This window comes from Falco cherrug, chromosome 10 (genome assembly GCF_023634085.1).
Source record: "Falco cherrug isolate bFalChe1 chromosome 10, bFalChe1.pri, whole genome shotgun sequence".
NCBI lineage: Eukaryota > Metazoa > Chordata > Aves > Falconiformes > Falconidae > Falco > Falco cherrug.
The window spans coordinates 14,591,308-14,610,268 of NC_073706.1; the positions used below are offsets into that span (position 1 = coordinate 14,591,308).

General features: G+C 46.2%; 1 protein-coding gene across 3 annotated transcripts in view; it reads right to left on the reverse strand.

Moving 5' to 3' along the window:
• Window positions 1-7,114: 7,114 nt before the first annotated feature.
• Window positions 7,115-18,961, reverse strand: part of KCNQ2 (potassium voltage-gated channel subfamily Q member 2) — a 77,612-nt gene continuing 65,765 nt past the window's right edge. For all 3 annotated transcript variants that reach the window (XM_055722808.1, XM_055722809.1, XM_055722807.1), the window contains 2 exons: window positions 18,808-18,931; window positions 7,115-18,082 (listed from right to left, as the gene is read on the reverse strand). In XM_055722808.1, the coding sequence (XP_055578783.1) occupies window positions 17,363-18,082; window positions 18,808-18,931 (844 nt within the window). In that variant the 3' untranslated portion in view covers window positions 7,115-17,362. The remainder of the gene's footprint in view (window positions 18,083-18,807; window positions 18,932-18,961) is intronic.

An 18,961-nucleotide genomic window follows, 5' to 3' on the forward strand; every position in this document is an offset into this window, starting at 1 on the left:
CTTGGACTTTTTTCTTCTATTTTGCCAGCATCACTAAAGATACTTTAGCCAAAAACAAGAGAAAAGAACCTCTTTTTTTCCTTTGTAGAGACTGCACTTTTTTTTTTTCTTCTTTTTTTTCTTAGCACCAATAATGCCTTGCACAAACATGAAAACTAGAGTGCAAGGACTCACAGGAACAAGAATTTCCAGAAATCAGGGACCAATCTCATCAGCCACCACTTCTATGAGATGCCTGGAAATTTCTCTGACTACACGTTAATACTTCCATAACCAGAAAGTTGTCAAGACTTTTTCCAAAACCACTTGAGCAAAAGCCTGCATCGCCTTCAGTAGACTCTGGCTGTATCAGATGCCTTCACTGTAGGAACCCACAGTGGTGTCTGTGCTCAGTCATGTATGACAGCACTCCCCAAACTAGCCAGCTGCAACAAGGTCTTTTACCACCTCATACCAACATACTCTTCATGCCAGTCCCTCTGCTGCCTTCTCCTGGTCCCTCCTCATCCAGGGCATGTGTTCTCTCTCTGCTTCTTCCTCCTCTCTCTCCCCCTTGGCTGCCCAACCACTTAACAGAACAGCCACAGCTGCACCTTATCTACATCAGCCAACCCGCCACCCCTGAAGCCAGCCCACAGCTGTATATTACCAATGATAATTAACCCAGCTTCATTTCTCTACAGTCATGGCCCCTAGATCACCAGTCCATGCATGTGCTTTGTGGTGCCCTTCATGTACTGCTACCTACAAAGGATGTACCTGGTTTACTTAGTGGGATGTTGGGTGATGCTGGGGAGCATCTCTGTTGCTGTTCCACAAATGGCTCTGGAGACAGTGTCCCTGGGCAAAGCCCAGCTGTGTGTGTCTCCTGAGAAGGATGCTGGGCATCCCACGTCATGTGGATTAGAGGAATGCAGCTGGGCAAGGGTAATGGGGGACCTCATCCCTTCTTAAAAGTGTAAGCAGCTCCAACAGAGGTGCATCCATTGGCCAGCAGACAGCGGAGAACCACATGCAGACAAAATCAGTGATATGAACTCTTTGTCCAAAGTGCTGACTGGGACAAAGAGATCACTGCATGCCCTCTGGACTAAGTCTTTCTTCAGATTACAGAGGCAAGTTCTGCTGCTTGTGCTGCCCTCCTGCCTACGTCGGCTGTCCTGCCTTTCTGCTCTGGAGCAGCTGGAGAAAATTGCCAGGCTACAGTCAAGATATTTTGCAAGCTACTCTAACCATTAAATAAATGTGAAGGTCATGGGGCTGTTTTCTGCCCTCCTTTTTCTGAAATCCATTTTTATACAGATCAATATCTGTGAAGATAGAAGGAGCAAAGAGACTTTGGGAAGCAAACCTTATCTGCTTGGAAGCAGGGAAAGAACGTAATGCTCCCCAGCAGTGTTTTATTAAGGAGCAGGATTTATCATTGCAGACCAAGGCTGGCTTCTCTTTCATTCTTCAGCTGGCTCCTTCCTTTCAGTGTCTCTCATTTCTTCCCAGTACAGCAAGAGGGTGAGTGGTGAATAAAGCCTAGCATTCCTGGCACATCCATTCCCCTACATTTCAAAAGAATTTTCTGCTTCCACAGCACAAGACTGAGCTTTCATCCCATCAGATGGAACAGGCAGTTTTTGGCTACTGGAAATCTTGGAAATGAAAAGAATGAAGAAGGCTCTTGGGTTTTTTTTCCTCCTTGCCCTCCTCCACACCCACTACCTGGTATGATTAAGGTGCAGTTTTGAGATTCAGCCAAGTTTGATCAAAATTCCCAATGTGGTGAAGAACCTATTTAAGAAAAAACATAATGCAGCAGATAAAATTCCCAGTCGCTACTGAACTTTGTGTTAGCAATCCAGTGTTTGGGTTTTTTCCCTCCCTTCTCCAAGATAAGCCTCAGCTGCTGGGTAGCAGCAGGAGCCTTCCCCATGTCCCTGTGTGTCCCTGTGTCCCAGTGTGAGCACACAGGTTGCTCTGCCATTGGAGGAGGCAGTTTGAGATGCAGTGGGGAAATGGGATTGCTGAAGAGCACATAGTTCTGCAGAACCAGTGGTATTTACTCCCACCTTTGCAAATCTCCTCCCCATTAAAACAGCTTCTCTTGCATTTTGGATAAAACCACCTTGCCCACTTTGTACTCTAGAAACCTGCAGACATTGGATTTGCAAAAAAACTACCTTTATTCCTTTCCCAGCCACATCCCATTTCTATCTCAAACACCTTATTGATATCCATCACATAGCATCTCCTTCAAAGACCAGCTTCAGCCTCCCAGCCCTCTCTCCATTAGGGAGTGACCAAGTAAATCACCCCTCCACCCAAAGGCTTGCACGCAGTAGTGGAAGATGAATTGCACCATTGCTTTTTATGACTAATGCTGAGTAATCATACCAAGACTTAACAAAGTGCCATACATCTTCAAAGAGCTGTATGTCCATTAGCTAAATAGCACTGCTCAAAACAGGAAAGCAAGCCATAATGCAAGATGGGGAACAATAGCACACATTTTCCTCCATCTGAAATACGACTAAATCTATGTGGGAGCTTCATTTCTTTTTCACAGGACAGTGTCCCAAGTCTTTGGGTACAGATGAGACAAACATGACCTCTGTAATCTGGAAGACACAATGCAAGCGAGAGAAGGCAGGACCAGGCTACCGCCACTGCACTAATAAATATCCCAAATTAAGCAAGCGATGCACTGTTGACTCTGGAAATAAAACTCCTGCACCCTCTGCTGGGGAGAGGGTCACGGCTGCACGGCCCAGCACGCCCTTTTGTAGGAGATTAATCGAAAAGTGCTTGTTTTACCAGGGAAATACCCGCAGGGTTGTGGCTGAGCTGTCCTTGCAGGGTCGCACACCCCAGAGCTGAGTCCCTGCCCTGGTCCCCCTGCCTGGGGCTGGTGCACCCTCAGGTCACCATGGACCTGCAGGAATCGCAGCACAGCCAGGGGCATCAAGGCACCCACAGCAAAACCAGGTGTGGGACTCAGCTGGGGTGATGAGGCAGGATCTCCCACACTCCAGCCTTTCCTCCCACACCAAACTAGAAAGCCTGCAGACCCCAGATGAGAAGGAAGCTTTGAATAATATAGTCAATGCTATCAATAAATCATGGAATAAAATCAAAATGTTTTTCTTTTCCTACCACCCTCAGCTTGAAGGGCAAGAGGCCGGGGGACATTAATACTTGAGTCTGTGGTTGTTGCCCACCTGTCCCCTCTGCACACTTCACAGAATACCCCATTCCTTACCAGAACACGTGTTTTGCCCCATTTAGGAACCCTGTCTCCCCTTTGTTTTCACCAACAATGCTGTTTCCACTCTACAAACAGCAAGGATGAGACATCCTAAGGAAGACCTCCAAAAACTGGGGAAGACCCCCAATTTGCCTGTGCTCTTCCCTTTTTTAGGAGGAATGAAACCCAGATGCTTTACGCTGCTGGGGATGTGGGTACAGCCTGTACGTGTGCTCAGTTCTGGGAGCAATCTCCTGCTTCTCCCCAGAAAAACCAGCTGGTCATAGGGGGTGCTTCCCTGTGAGTCCCCAGAAACTCCACTGTGTTTGTCCTATTGGTGCTTAACTATAATTACCAAGCAGGTAGGTGGCTTTCTAGACTCAGAGGGATGCAGAAGTTTAGCTGGAAAAGGGAGCAAGTCAGTCTGCTCCCATTTAATTGATGCTCTGGTTTGCAGCGTGGTGCTGGGCAGCGTGTTCATTCTGCCATCTAGGGTCCAGGCTCCGCGGCAGGCTCTGGCTTTTCTGCAGGGTGGACTGGAGAGGCAATTTCAGCTTTGAGCCCCTCTGGAGGGAGTTCATGCAACGCATGCAATACAGATGTGCACCGACGTGCTGCTTGGGGATGAGTTAATGCAGGTGGTGTTGAAGCAGTGCCACTGCCTGGATTGCTGGGAAAGGGAGACCTGGAGGTATCACCACCTCCTTCAGTCATGTCACTACTGAGCAGGAGCTATTGTGTCTGTGATTAATTTTTTATTTACTTTTTCAAGTGTTTTCCACCATGCCTCTATGAGTTTTCTCCAGCGAATGTTTGCGCAGCTCTCCCAGTTGATCTGTCATGTCTCAGTGTGTTCTGCCATTCGGTTTAACCACTTAATTAAAACTGTCTTAATTGATTTATATTCACTGGCTCCCTCATGCTCTGATTTCAGCAAAAGCTTCAGCTGAGTCAGGGGAAAGCAAAGAAGAAAACTGCATTTTAGCATTTGCCTTCTAAAGAAGAGATCAGGACCTGAAAACACACCAAGTTCACACTTGTATCCTTGTGCAGAGAACCAGCCCCAAACCTGCGCACTGCCTGTGTGATTAAACACGAATTGAGCAGAAAGCTGCAAAAATTAAAGAAATGCCTGATCAACAAAACCCTCACATCAGCGCTGACCAGTGGCAGAGGGAGAAAAAGACACAGCAAGGATTTGACTCATTTTTGGTACTAGGAAGTCAGAGTGATAAACTGTGTCGGTGCATTTAAAACATCTGTTCAATGAATCCACAAGAAATGTGTAATTGATGGGTCCGGTTGTGGGGGAGCACCTGGAGCAACTGGAGCTGAGAAATCTCCAAAGGCCAAGGGGGAAAGAGGAGCTCGGGACATACGTCTGTTTTATTTAGCAACCAAGTTCAACGGTTTAAGGAGGCGTCTTGCTGGCTTTTCAGTTGTACACCAAAATCTCCTCTCTCCATCACTGATTTGCCTCCTGTTAATAGTCCTTCAAGGGCAAGGAGATAATAAATTTGCTCATGAATTTTGTGTGAAAAATCTCATGTTCCGTTACTCACCGATTTCCCTATCCATGCTAAATTACAGAATCTTTTCAAGTGTGTTCCATGGTCTTTTTCTCTTCCTTCCATTTCATTTCACATCTTTCTGTTTAGCTATGTATTATTAACTTCCTTACATAAAAAGAGAGTGACCACCTTGCTGAAAAAGGTTTCTCTTTCCAGAAAGATGCTTGATGTCCAAACCCACCATTAGATTACTACTGATGAAAACAGGAGAGACCTGCCAAGAATGTAATAAGGGTAAATTACACCCCAGAGCAGCGCTGGAGTAGCGTTAAACAGATCAGAGAGATTTAATTCACAGTCCTGCCACTGAGTTTTGGAAAGGAAAAAGGTTTCTGCCCACCCAGGGCTGGAAACCTAAATGCTGGAATCAGGTGTTATTGGGATCAAAAGCTGGAGGTGGCTTTTTTTCACCTTGGACTGAGAAGCTCTGGGTGTCTTAAAGAGTAGGTGTCCAAAAGCAGGACTGAGATTTTACAACCTGAGTCTTCCTCATGTAACAACTCCTGCTTACCCCTCCAGTGAATAAGGAAGAAATGTTTCTTTAATTTTCAAGGATAGTATATGGTTTAATTAGTTAGCGAAGAGAAATACCCAGACTGGGATGCTGCTTAGGAACAGAACTTGGCAGACTTTCTGGCAGTGAGTTCATCCTGCAGAAGTTCATAGCCTGTAACCGCACATATAATCCCAGATAACCGTGCTCGTTTGGGAAAACAACTTTTACTTAAATTCTTAAATCAGCTGCTTTTGTCTAGTCAGAGTCAGCGGGCGGCAGACTTGCACGGAAGCATCCCTGGGTTACCACAACGTGGTGTTACTGCACCGCCTCAGGACCCGGTGCTGGCATCCTGATACCCCGTGTGGTAAAAAGCACCGAGGGTAAAATATCCCTGCCCAAAGCACTTGAATAAAAATCCTTTTCCCTTGTGGAGCTTTAGCTGTGAGAAGACCTGGTAGCTATGTTCCTACGATAGCCAGGGCAATTGCAATCCTAAGGAATTTGGTTTATATTCATGTGAAATTCTTCTAAGGCTCCAGCATTTACTCCTGCTCCACAAAAAGGCACAATTACCGCTGCCGGGAAAAGGCACCTCCTGGTGAGTCCTCTGGGCCAGACCCTCAGGACACTGGGGGCCACCTGCCATGGCAAACGATGCCTCCTCCCGCCTGGTGTCCCCCCCGGGTTTGGTGAGGGTGGGAGCCAGGGCTGCAGGGCTGCTGGGCAGCTCGGCTCTGCCCTGGCCCGGCAGGTACCACGTCTGGCTCCACCAGCATCCCTGCCTGGGTGGTGGGGGCAGCTGCAGGGCAGCGTCTGGATGCAGCTCACGCCAGCGCACCAGCCTGTTCGGATGACAGTGGGATGTGATTTAGCAAGCGGAGAATTTTCCTGCTTATCTGCTTATCTCACTGGTGTGAAACATAATGAGATAAAATATAACGATGTTATTTAAGTACACTTTAATGTGCTGTATCCATTGGGAAATGCTCACACCTGGCTTTCTCTAACAGCTTTGGGGAGGGCAGGAGCTGCTGAAGGCTTCAAGCCAAGTCATCTGGTACAACCAGGGGGCTGGCTGCTGTGCCTGAAGCAAACTGTTTATTCTGCCAAGCCTCTTCCACTGCCTTGTCCAAATGACTGGCAGGCTTTTAAAAATCCAAGCACTGGTTCATCTAGATTCTTGTACTTCTTCTTTCTGGGAAAAAAATATCAGTGCGCAAGGAGGGATTTGATTTTTTCCTTTTCTCTTACAAAAAGGAACTGCTGTTTCATCAGCCAACCTTGTGATGTAAAATACCATCAGTCCATCCACTTCACTCCCAGAGAGCTCTCCAGAATCCAGCATGCGCTTTCTTAATTTAGGACTGATGCCTGGTAAGCAAGATAACTCGTGGGACCAATAAAGGTCCCTTTCCAGTGCCAGTCCTTGGCTCTGAGCCCACTTTGATGAACACCAGCCTCAATTTTTAGCATGGTGATAAGGAGCTGGCATGGGGGGTGAGGAGTTTCGGTAACCATCCTTAATCTGTCAGGATGCGGCTGCATGTCTAACCTTAAGAAAATCAATATTGTTCAAGGACCCTGAAGGGACAGTGTCCTTGTAACTGAGGGCACTTGAGAATTCTGAGCTTGATTTCATACATCAGAAAGAAAAATGTTGTCTAATCTTAGAAATAAGAAAAGGAGGTGTGAAGCTTTAATTCCAGGAAGGGTCAGGCCCTCAGTCACCATTTCGCTTCTCTCCATCAGCCATTAAATGACTCCCCAAAGCACCAAGAAATCACCAGAAATAAACAAACAAAGTGAACAGAAGTGCAAAGAAAAATAAATGTGTATTTCATCTCATGAAGGTTAAATCTCCGGTATTTTTACTGAATGCAAATTTTCCATTCTGATGCTTTGAGGCTTAAATTAATGATCGTGATTATTTAATTTTCCTCCATTTCCCTTCCGATTGCAACTGTCGCTGTTGTTTTTAATATCACACGTACACAGATCTGCAGCTGCCACAGTCATTCATGTGAAGGTACACGCTGGATCACGCTCAACGCTTCAGTGTAAAAGTCTGGGCTACGTTGCTCTTCTGCAGTGCTAACGTAAAACCATGTGTGACTGTGTCATTCGGCTTTTAGCTATTCCCTTCGAAAACTACAGGTCATTCCCTTGGCATCTGTCCCTATCAAATGTACATTGCACAAAGTCATGATTGAAATGTATAGAGGAAATTACACATTCACCAAAAAATAAAATCAAATAATAATAATAAAAAAAAAAATTCCAATTGCTATTTTACAAGAGAAAGTGTGTACCATTCAATACATACAAAATGTTTTAAAATTGTACATAAGTACCAAAGGCATTATGAGAGATTCTTTGGAGATGAAACGAAAGTGCAAAAAAGCCAAGGCAACAGAGCAAATGAAAGGAAGCAAAGCAGCAGCTGCCTTTGCTTTCTAGAGGACAACCAAACCCTCATGCTCACCTGAGCCCCACATTTTACGAGCGGGATGCCAGGGCGAGCAGCCCCTACACTCGCCCCAAGTGCCAACAGCCTGTCCCGGTGTGAGTGTCACCTCTCACTCACCGCCAGGACAAACGCATGACCCATTGGTAGCCTAGTCAAGGCCAAATGAGCCAGATGCTGTTATAAACCGCAATAGCTTCAAGGGATCTCAGGGGAACGGCAACATACTCCAGCAATGGATGTACCTTTTGCTTAGAAACATAGTTGGGACTGAAGTGGCTCTTACAGCTGATAACTTTGGACCTAGAGATGAATTTTGGGCCAATGCAAAAATCTGATTACTACTTTTTCAATGGCATCCAGCAGTATTTAGCTGGAAAAGTTCGTTCTTCATGCCTTTGTTTATTTAGATTAAACACTGAAGGATAAGTTCTATCCCATATACATCTTCTAGCTGTAAAAATATGGGCGAAATTAAATCCTAGAGGATGATTCATTTGATGACATTGGTGACATCTCTGTATAGGGGCAATTGGAGTCTACGGGCTGACCTGCTTGGATAAAATGAGGTTTATTGATTACAACTTTGTCCTTTCTTTCATAACTCTAAGATCAAAAATGGGCTTTTGATGACTCTTTTTACTAAATGTCTCTTAACTGGGGCTTTTTTAAATACGTAGGCAAAGGCAAGAGCAGGACCCGCAGGACAGCAGAAACCTCTGCCCGGGCAGTAGCCTATACTGGGGCGATGCCGGGTTTGGGGGAGCCCAGCGCCAGCGCCGCTGCCGTCGGAGTCCCCAAGCACAGCAGGCAAAGCCTTTGCCCTTGGCTCTCCGATGGTGGAGGACAACTCTGTGGCCACACAGCCTAGGAATGGGCTTTGTGGTTTGTACTTGGAATTGGCACTGGCTGCTATATTCTTTTGTTTGTTTCTTCAAAATTATCATTTAAAGCAACTGCATCACCCTGCTGCATGGGCTGTGCTGCCTTCAGAAGTGGGATTTCTCCTCGGGATGGCAGTTACACACCAGATCCCTCTGCAAATCTGCCTTTTGGATAGAAATAACACATTGTTGAAGTAGTCCTTTTTTGTTTGTTTTGACCACTCTCCCACCTCCAAAAAAAGGAACTTTTCCCTCCTGTGCATCTCAGATGCAGCTTTATCTGTTTTAAAGCATGTGTGTGCATGTGTTTGTATACCCCTGCACGTACAGCAATACGTATATGCATGTATGCAAACAACACGCACACACTTTTGCAGCCAAAGTTGTGTTGTCCTTTTATCTTGCAGGTTATGACAAAGATAAATGGTGAACTTCATTCAACCTGTACAGAATTTACAGTTCAGATGAATAGCAGTGAAGAATATATAGAAATACAGTAATTATTAAGTATTTTTGGGCTGAGTGTGATAGTTTTGTTCAGGTATTTTTAAAGTAACATCGCAGAGGCGATCTCACTTATTTTAGCTTCCTGATCAAATCTGTTGAAAGAAGCATTCGAATGCAGTATATTTCTTAACGAAGCAGGATCTTCATTTTTCCCTTTTCCCAGTTATGTTGAGTCACATCACAAACTAGGCAGGTAACGCTTTGTTTGGTATCTGTTCAACACACATACGCTTATTACATGGAGTGATACCTATCAGCATTTGGCATGTAATGTGCAATCTGTGTGCAGAATACGTGGATAGTGTGCCAAAGTGGCACTAAGCAAGATAAATTTCATAAATACAATGTCTATACTGGAGAAACAGGAATATAGTTTAGTGTGTGGAGCATTGCTGTAGAAGAACAGTGGCACCCACCTATACGAATTACTGATAAAAGAATAAACCATTTATAAGAATAATTTATTGAATCTCCTAAAGCATTTGATATACCACGCAGGAACTGCAACTATGTTTAAAATCGGCTTGATTTAAAATAACAAAATCTGTGTTGTTTATCAGCTATATTTTGTTCTGCCTCAGTGTTCCTGAAAGTCTCAGGTTCTCTACCCTGTGTGTGAATTTTTTGAGATTAAGTGAAGAAACTTTAAATTTCAGTGTTTGGGTTTGGGTGGTGGGGAATAGTAGCCAACACAGAAGGGCCCTTATTCTGCCTGCTGGCAGGAGCATGGGATATCTTCAGCTCCAGGGAAGATGGTGGACCAGTGTGAATAACCAGGCAGGGCAGAAAATACCTGGCACCAGCTTTGATGACTTCCCCTCTGGTCATCAGCAAGGCTGAACATGGTATCTACAGAGATGCTCAAGGACTGAGCCCTCTATATCCAAAGCTGCAATAAATCCCTTTCATGAGCATCACTGCATACATGAAACACTGGGTCATGGCCACTGTGTTGGTCAGGTTTTAGTGATTACTGTGAAATGCTGCTTCTACTTTTAATGGGAGGTGCCCATGGCATGCTAAAATAAGGAGGCATTTTCTTGTCTTGGCTTGGAAGGCTTGTGCTGACCTTCTCTTGTGTGGAGTGGGAAGGAGAGAGCATCTCCCCAGGTCCACAGTCATCAGTATCAAATGGAGCTGAAATTCCAGGGGAGGCTTCACTTGCAGCAGGACATTCAGCCTTGGGTTCGGGCCAGAACCATCCAAACTGGAGATTTTGGGATGGCTTCTACCTGAAACCATTAATCCTGCCCTAAAATTATAGGCGTAGCTGCAGGTGAAATCTAGCCTGAGCTTGGCACTGAGTTTTGGAAAGCTCTGCCGTTAGCTCGAGTTTCTCAGAACTAGGCAAACAGATGCTGCTTGAACAATTCATCTGCAGCAATATTTACAGGAATTAGGAAAGGGCAAGATGCTTCCAGGTTCAGTGCCAGCTTTGGGAATAGCACAGCTTGGACCCGCTGCTTTCTGCTTCTCCCCATGATGGAGCCTGGCATGCAAAGCCACATGCGTGGACTGCTGAAGAGGACTGGGGTCTTGAAAGCAGCTCTTGCTTCAGGGAGAAAAAGCATCAACATTGTTAGTCTGTAAGTTCTTCTCCAAGTTGTTCAGCTTGACAAGAAAACTTGAACCGAGCCCTCAAGGCATTGATTTCACCACGATCAGCTAAAGCCAAGGGGACAAACCCTTACAGGGTGCTGTACAGAGGGGCAAAGAGACGCCATCCCTGCGCTGAAAGGCTCCAGCAGAACAAACCAGGGATGTGTTGAGGCCACGGCGGCTCAATGAGGAAGCAAATAAATTGCCAAGAAAAAGCAAAACTGTCATGCTAACAAAACACGAAGGCTCTCTGGTGCTAGTGATGCCAGGCCAAAAGCAAGTCTCAGAGCAGAGTTCTGGCATTACATCTTCACTTGCATATAGTCTGGATGAGGAAGGTGAGGGTACGGGACCAGTGTCAAACCAGATTATGGCAGCAGTGCGAGGAGATACAAAAGACTGCAAACACCAGCAAGATGGGCAAACCCTGAAGGCCTCGTGACAGTCTGGTGTTACAGTGGGGAGAATGGTGGCAAATCATTTGTGGAGATATGAAGGTCGCTCAGTGCCTCTCTGTAAGGAGAGCAAGAGATGCTTCCACAAGGAATGGATACGGCATAGCTGCAGGGTCCCCAAGACTCCCAAGGGCTGTAGACAAGGGTGGATGAAGTTTCCAAAGAAGGATTTCCAAAGTTTGTGAGTCACATTCTCCCCTGCCCCTCGAGCTGGGCTGCAGGCACAAAGGCACATGCACACCAGAACTGGATGCAGGCGAGAGAACCCAACAGGAATTAAAACAGACATATGGCAAGTCTGGGTTCCAATGGCATCTCCTAACTGAAGACCAGGCCTCCATCCTTGGTACTGCCTGCCTTGCTCTGCCTGCTCCTCCAAACCCTCCAAAAGGGGTACCTGGGATGCTCTTCTTCAGAGGCATCTCGAAGGAAAGGAGGTTGTCACACACAGCCAACACAATTCGTATTTTTTTCCTCCCCATGTACATGTTTCAAGAAACCACAGGTACAAATGTGGTTTTTTCACCCCTTAGTTACAAGCAGTAGAAGTGGAGTTTGTGCATGCTGTATCCGAGGGATGGGCAACGATCAGTCACAGCATGAAAGACACTTGGTATATCAGTGTTACCTACAGAAGCACCGCAGCACCCTATGTGATGGGTCACTGGGAGGGCAGCCTCTCCCCAGAATGATGCTTTTGGCAATGTTAAATCGTCAGGTACTACAGCAATCTGGGAGTGCAGATACAGCTGGAGCATAATGCTGTCTACTCATCTCAGGCTGCATGCAGTAGCAGGCAAAATTGAGAGTACAGTCAGTGAGATAGTCTGGAAAGCACATTCATAAGTTAAAAAGGACCCGGCTGCTCCTCCTGCAGCAGCCGCTCCTTGCTGCTACCTTAATTATAAGCGTGATTAATACTGTATCAAAACATGTGTAATCCCTCTCCCTCTAGACACTAATATAAGGCAAGCAGTACTGTGTCACTGGGGCATCAAACACTAAGATATACTAAAGAAGATTCCTATGCATTATTATTATCCTTATTATTAGAAAAAAAAACCCACCCTATTGTTATTGTTAAAAAAACAACGAACCCACACCCATGCTCTAAGCAGATTTTGCTCTGTGATGCAGAAAAAGTTGGGGTGTTTGTGTGCTGAGAGCAAGAGTTTGCTTTTACACCGCTGAACAGCAGTGACCCAGGCGGGGCTCGGAGGGGGCTGCTGACCCCTGTGCCACAGCCCTCCGCACCACAGTCTCAATGTTACTTGCAGGTGAAGGAGCTTTTGTATCTGATTTCCTTGTTTCTGGTTTACAAAAAGGAAGCTGATGAAAACAAAAGATGCTGACCCATGATGGAGAGCGGGTGAGAGAGGATGCGGGCATGTGGGCATGGGTCAGAGGACCACAGGCATGCGGAGATGAAAGGGATGGAGGCTCAGGGCTTGCTCAGCCAGAGGTGGATGGAGATGCTCACATGAGCGTGGATGGAGAAACAGAAATCCTTAGCCTGCTCCTGGGCTTTTAAACATTCCTGATAAATTACTCACTGCAAAGGGTCTTTATATGGGACAACTCCTGGACAAATTCCTTACGAATTTCAGTTTCTCTTTTAATACTTACATTTTGGGTTTAGCAATAATGTTGCTGTGACCACGGTGGTCTGAGGATAGAAGGGAAATGAGGTTTGCAGTAGCTCCCTCTTGAGAAAAATATGAGTGAATGTATTTTTCTTTTCTTTTAGGAATGGGGAACATTTGTATCTGAGGTGATGCTCTGGCTTCCCAGGTAGATTATACAAACTTGTTCTAAAAATCCACATAATTTAAAATCTTAAAAATCAATTAAAAATGTAAAAAATATACCTATTTATCTCTAAATAGCAATGACCCTGCAGACTTCATTTGGATCTATTAAGCAGCATTTGAAACAAAATAAATTTTTAGAAAATCTGGTCTATCACAGTCTGTCTAAAGAAATATAATGGCTTTCTGAGCTGGACAACAGGTTTGTTTTCAGCGAGTTTCTTAACATTTTTGTTTTAAAAATTATTACTAAGAAAATGAGTCAACAAGGAAATTCACATACAAAATCTGCACTTGAGTAACATTAAAGTCCCTTCCCAAATATTGGGAAATTCGACTCATGGCTAGTGCTCTGTTCCTGTGTCTTGGGGTCACATTATGAAAGGCCACCTGCACAGAGGTTGCAACACCTCCTCCAGCCATGTCTCCTGCTCCGAGACATGAACCTCTCAGGCAATTGCACAGGCAATTGGCATGCTTGAACATGAAGCACCCAAAAACTGACTGTGGCTTCAGGTCCCAGCCTCAGGGACTGCTCTGTCCTGCAGGTAGGGCCTTTTGCAGTATTTCTCTCCTGATCTAGACCCAGATTCTTGGGGGGGAGGGGAAAGGTAAATTCCTAAAGTTTCTTGGAGACCAGATCCCAGGCTCTGGGTCAAGGCCACGGCTTCACATCCAGCACAGATGTGCCTCGAAACCAGGCTCTGTGCACACAACCACGCGTGGGCACGGGCATCTCCAGAGCGGTTTGGGATGGCCTGCTGGAAATTTGGCTTTCACCTCTTCTTCAGCTCTTCTTGGTCTCATCTGTCCACACTTGGCATTTTCTAAAACTTGTTTCTGTCCTCCAAAAAACATAGGACCAGACTTGGGAGGAACAGGGGAGGAAGGACCAGCCCAAGAGAGGCTCAGCAGAGGGACAAAGTTTGCCTGTTCCCCCTTCTAAAGGTCTTTATCGTTGGGACTGCCTTATCAGCAAATCAAACTCAATTTATTTTCTTTTAATCTAGTGGTTTAGATGTCTTGTGGGAGATTACCACCAGGAGTGTGTGATAAAATCATGGGGGAACTGTGTGTTTGAAAGTGAAGACCTTGCAGGGAGTATCGGACTATGATTTAGGACAGGAATGAAATTATTTATGTCAACAAGCAACAAGAAGGCTCTGTTATCATTTACACAGGCATAAATCATTTTTATGGAAATAAGAAGCATTACTCCGAGTTAATTCTGGTGCAAGTTACCGACAAAATCCAGGTTTTCTTGAATAGATGAATGAGACGTGATGATTTATAGCATGGTTGTGGATGGAGGCATGTGTCAGAATTTCTTTCAAATGATGCCACAGATAAAGGCGGAATATTTCTTACACCTTCCCAAGAAAATTCTATGAGAAATTTGCAGCAGCAAGACACAATCTGTGCTGGATGTACATAAACCCAGTTTTCTGTAATCAATGACTGTGGGACAAGCCCAAAACCTTTTAAAGCTACCAGTCAGCTTTACAAGCTGATACAGTAACTTGAAGAGGGAAACCACAATCCTTCTCGTGTAGGCCCTAAAGGAGGTGGAAGACCACTAGCTTTCCCCTGCAGACATCCCAGTGGACACAGTGGAGCTGCACCACCTCGGGACACACTGGCACCATCTCCTTTCAAGGGTGTAACATCAGCTGGGCAGGAGAAAGGGATTTTGCATGAAGAACTAGGAAATGGATGTTCAAAATAGAGCCAATAGGGTTTCAAAATTAGGAAATTATGGAAATTACATGCTGCAAAAATTGTGCCATGAAGTTCTGTTGACTTTGCCTACTGTCTTAAAGATGAGTCATGCACCTGTGCTGCAATAGGACCACATGACATCATCCTCATCCTCATCTGGATTTCCTGACTTTATTTCTGTGCCAAATTTCCAGCAGGCCTCGAAAAATAATTGCAAACAAATAGGGTAATAAATCTTTGTTATCTCTGACTTGGACAAAACTTGCAATGAGCAGCTGTCTGGAACAATGTTGACTTTTGCCTCACCCAATGTAATTTCCATTCCTGCGGTCACGAGAAAACACTTGCCACCAAGCCTGAGCTGGGAGCTGCTGACATTTCTTAACCTACCAGAAAACTTCTCATTCTGCAGCACGCCTGGGCAAAATTGCACAATCTGCAGCCATTTTGCATTCAAGGTGTAAGGGCATCGCTAGGTTCACTTTGCACGAAGAAATGTGGAGCCAAAAGGCATTCGTTTGTGAGCACAAACAGAGAGGGAAACATTGCAGGAGGTAACAAAAAAATGGATCAAATGGGAAAGAAAGGAACTAGCACGGCTGGAAGCCTAAGTTCCCTGTAAGAAAAATGTTTTCTCTTCCTGAATGGTGAAAAATGGCAGGAAAAAATTTGCAGAGCCTTTCTCCACTCCCAATCCCATGAGAAGATGAGCGTGTTGGTCCTGAGCACTAGCAAAAGGATGGTTTTATTGCCTGTCTGCAAGCTGTCAGACTGCACCCACATCTTCCCCAAGGCCAACATAGTCCTGGGCCTCCACTGCTTGCTGCCTCTGGTCAGGCAAACAGGAGGAGAGAAAAAGGCTGTGATTCTCCCTTCACCCCAAGCAAGCCAATGTCCAGCCTCTCAAAGGCCACACAGAAATGAAGTTGTCACCTAAATATCCTTAGCAGGCTCTTGATATGACACAGGGAAAATGTGGAGAGATGGGGTTTACAATCACAGGCACAGCCCCAGCAGAAAACACACACGGGATTTGGGCTGTAGATGGGTGGGAGGGTTCAGAGGCACAATGCCGGCCATGGTGTCCCAGCCCGGGAGATGGATCCCAAACACAACCTTTCCTGGTCCACCCCCTTGCAAAAAAAATCCACCAACCTATCCAAGGATCACTTTGTGACTTTGTTTTGGTCCCAAAAGAAACTTTGAGCATGTCTTTTCCCCTTGCCTTCCCCCCACTGAATGCACTGTGCGGTTCCCAGTAATGACACAATGATCTTTCCAAGAGAAAGTACTTTAACAACAACAAAATGGGGCAGACTGGGATTGGCACAACTTGCGGGCAAGCACAGCTAAGAGGCGTCTGAAAGACCATGAAGAAATGAAGAAGCACCTCTTAACTCAGCTTGAGGGATCCAAACAAAACCACAGGACGTCCCGAGAACATGGGTGTGAGATTCTTGGCAGGGCAGAAGAAGAAAAGGAAGATTTTTCACGGGGCATGGTGTGTGCGAAAGTGTTCAGGCACAATGCAAACTGTAAGAAAATTGCCCACTCTGACCAACAGAGCTTGAAAAGGATGGAGCTCAGCACTTAACTCACAGCTGCACAGGGACCACAGCATCTTGCATATCCACCCTCTCCCTTTGCCTGGTGGCTGTGCCTCCACAACAGCACTGCTGGCCACAAGAACGGCTTCACACCATGGCAGCCCTCCAGAGGGGTTGCCTTTGGTTTGCCTTTGCTTCCAAAGCACCTCCAGGTCCATCGTCAATGGGAGGAGAGATACTTAAATATAATACATGGTTTAAAAAATAAAATTCCAGCCCCATAGCCTCTTGTCCTCCTTCTCTGTCTCATTTATGTGCCCTCTGGGTTGTCTATCTTCTTGCACTCAAGCTCCTGTTTCTGAGTTTCCCAGTTTCCCAAGATGGGCTGATTTCCAAACCATTCTGGTTCAAAGCAGTATCCTAACCTGTCCCACACTGAGGCCATGCCTTCTTTTCATGCAAATATTCCAACCACCATCCCTTCCCTCCAGGGGCCTAGGCAATGTTTCTATGTATTATATTGGAATTATGCCACCTTCCTGACAGTTAATGAGGAACAGCCTCCCTCCCATAATTACACGTGACCTGAAATCTAAGCCAGAGACAGACACGTGTTCATTCTGCAACTCCAAAATACCTAAAGGTGTAATCACCAGTGCCAGGACGTGGCGAATCCTGCTTAACACTTGTCAGCCACCAGTTACTGTGATCTCCAAGAGCCCTGGCTGGGTGATTTACTCCTACCTTGCACTTCTGAAGATTCCCAAGAAATGCAAATTGCCTACCCTGCACCACGAAATAATTTCACCTAATGATCTTAGAAAGAGAGTATGAAAGAAACCTGGACTTCATGGCTCCAGTTCGCTCAGCACTGTGACCTCTTCCACAAATGCAGGTTTGGACCTGCTTGTTCCCCACCCCCCAGAGTAAGCGGCAAGAAAGTATCTGCCAGCTAAGGATGTCCCAGAAGGAGGAAAACCTTAGCTGTCAATCTCCGTGAGAAGTTCGATGCATGGACAGCTGGAGCAGGCAGCTGCCAGCGCTCGGACGTGGCTTGGTGGCTGCAAGAAGGCATCACTGCCTGGGGGCTGACCAGCCCATGTCACTGAAGGGTCCCTCGCCCGTGGCCGACCTGGGAGGAGGACCGCAGGGCGTGCAGAGGTCAGAATCGGTGTCTGATTCCCCTTCTGCAATGTAGGGTCTGATTTTGGCCACGGCTGCATAGCAACCGTTGTTAAGGATGTCCAAATTCTCTTTGGACTGGGAGATGCTAAAGCCACTGAAAGAGCGCTCCAGTTCCTCATGGTCTACCGAGGGGATGGAGATGGACGTGTCGCTGTCTCTCATGGCACTCTCGTGGTGTTTGGTTGTAATGTCTTCGTTCCTCAGGTACTCTGCGCTCGCCCTGTGCCCGCTGCTGTACGCTGACAAGGAGCGCTCGTGGGAGGGCGGAGGTGGGATGCGGACCAGCGAGCCAGGGTCTCCAACGGGCGAGGAGCCATGGCTTTGCCGCTGGTAGACCTGCTGCTGGCACGACGTCGAGGGCGGGCATGTGTTGGTTGGGGCTGGCGGAGCAGAGAAGTTCTTCTGACCCATGGAGCTGGTGGACCTGATGATCTTGATGATGCAGCCGTTCTTGTCAATGTGCTCCCTGCTGTCTTCAGGACTGTGGTAGGGAGGTGCTGGGTCTGGTTCTTTGGACCCAAAATAAGCCTCTGTCTCTGTCGGTGGGATGCCCATCCGCTGCATGTAAATGTTCACCAGGAAGTCCAGCTTCTTCTCCATCGACTGAACCTGCAAAACACCACAGTTCCAGTGCTACATGTGGGTTGATGCACATTAACATCCCGAGTACAAGCAACTTCCAACCCATCTAGGCACGCGTGTGGGGCTGGGCACCATAGATGACCTCTGCCTACACTGACCTACACCAAACTGAAACTTCTAGTAAATATCTAATTGTCCTGTTCTGAAGCATTTAATTCTCCACCTTGTTACAGGGTTTTCCTTAAGCTCCTATAATCTTTTCAACAGGCAACAAATTCCAGGAACGCCCGAGCACGCTCGCATCCTTTCAGCTCCTTACTGCATCTGGCACTTGCCTGGGCTCAGATGGCCATGGGGATTTCTGAGCCTTATCCTCTAGGAACATTTTCATCTTCAGCAAGGCCAGCAGCTATAGCAGACAGGCTCATGGACTCGTTTGAAACATGCCTAGTGTGGTGGCAAAGAAACCAATGTGCCATTTTCAAAAATAACATCGACTTTTGGTCAGCTCACTAAAATTGAAAGACTACATGTCACAGGCTCCTAAGTGCCTGTTTTGAAAGTAGTACTTAGGTTTCTAAGACATTTAGCACCCTTTTATAACATCCACCTTGTTTATTTTTCAAAATATTCTTAGCTTTTACTTTTTTTTCTAAATGGTAATGTCCCACTGGGGAAAAATAAGGCAAGAAAAAACCAACACAACTCATGCAACACCCTCTGCTAAGAACCCCCGTCCTGACCCAACATACCTGCTTTTCAACTTTCCCAAGCCTGCCCATCATGCTGGGGTCTTCAGGCAGCTCTCCCTCTGCTGGCCCTTTGGTCCGATCCTTGTCGGTCATAGAGGATCCTCTCCCAACGATCTGGTCAACTCTACCGGGATCAGAAAATCCCCCCGCCCCA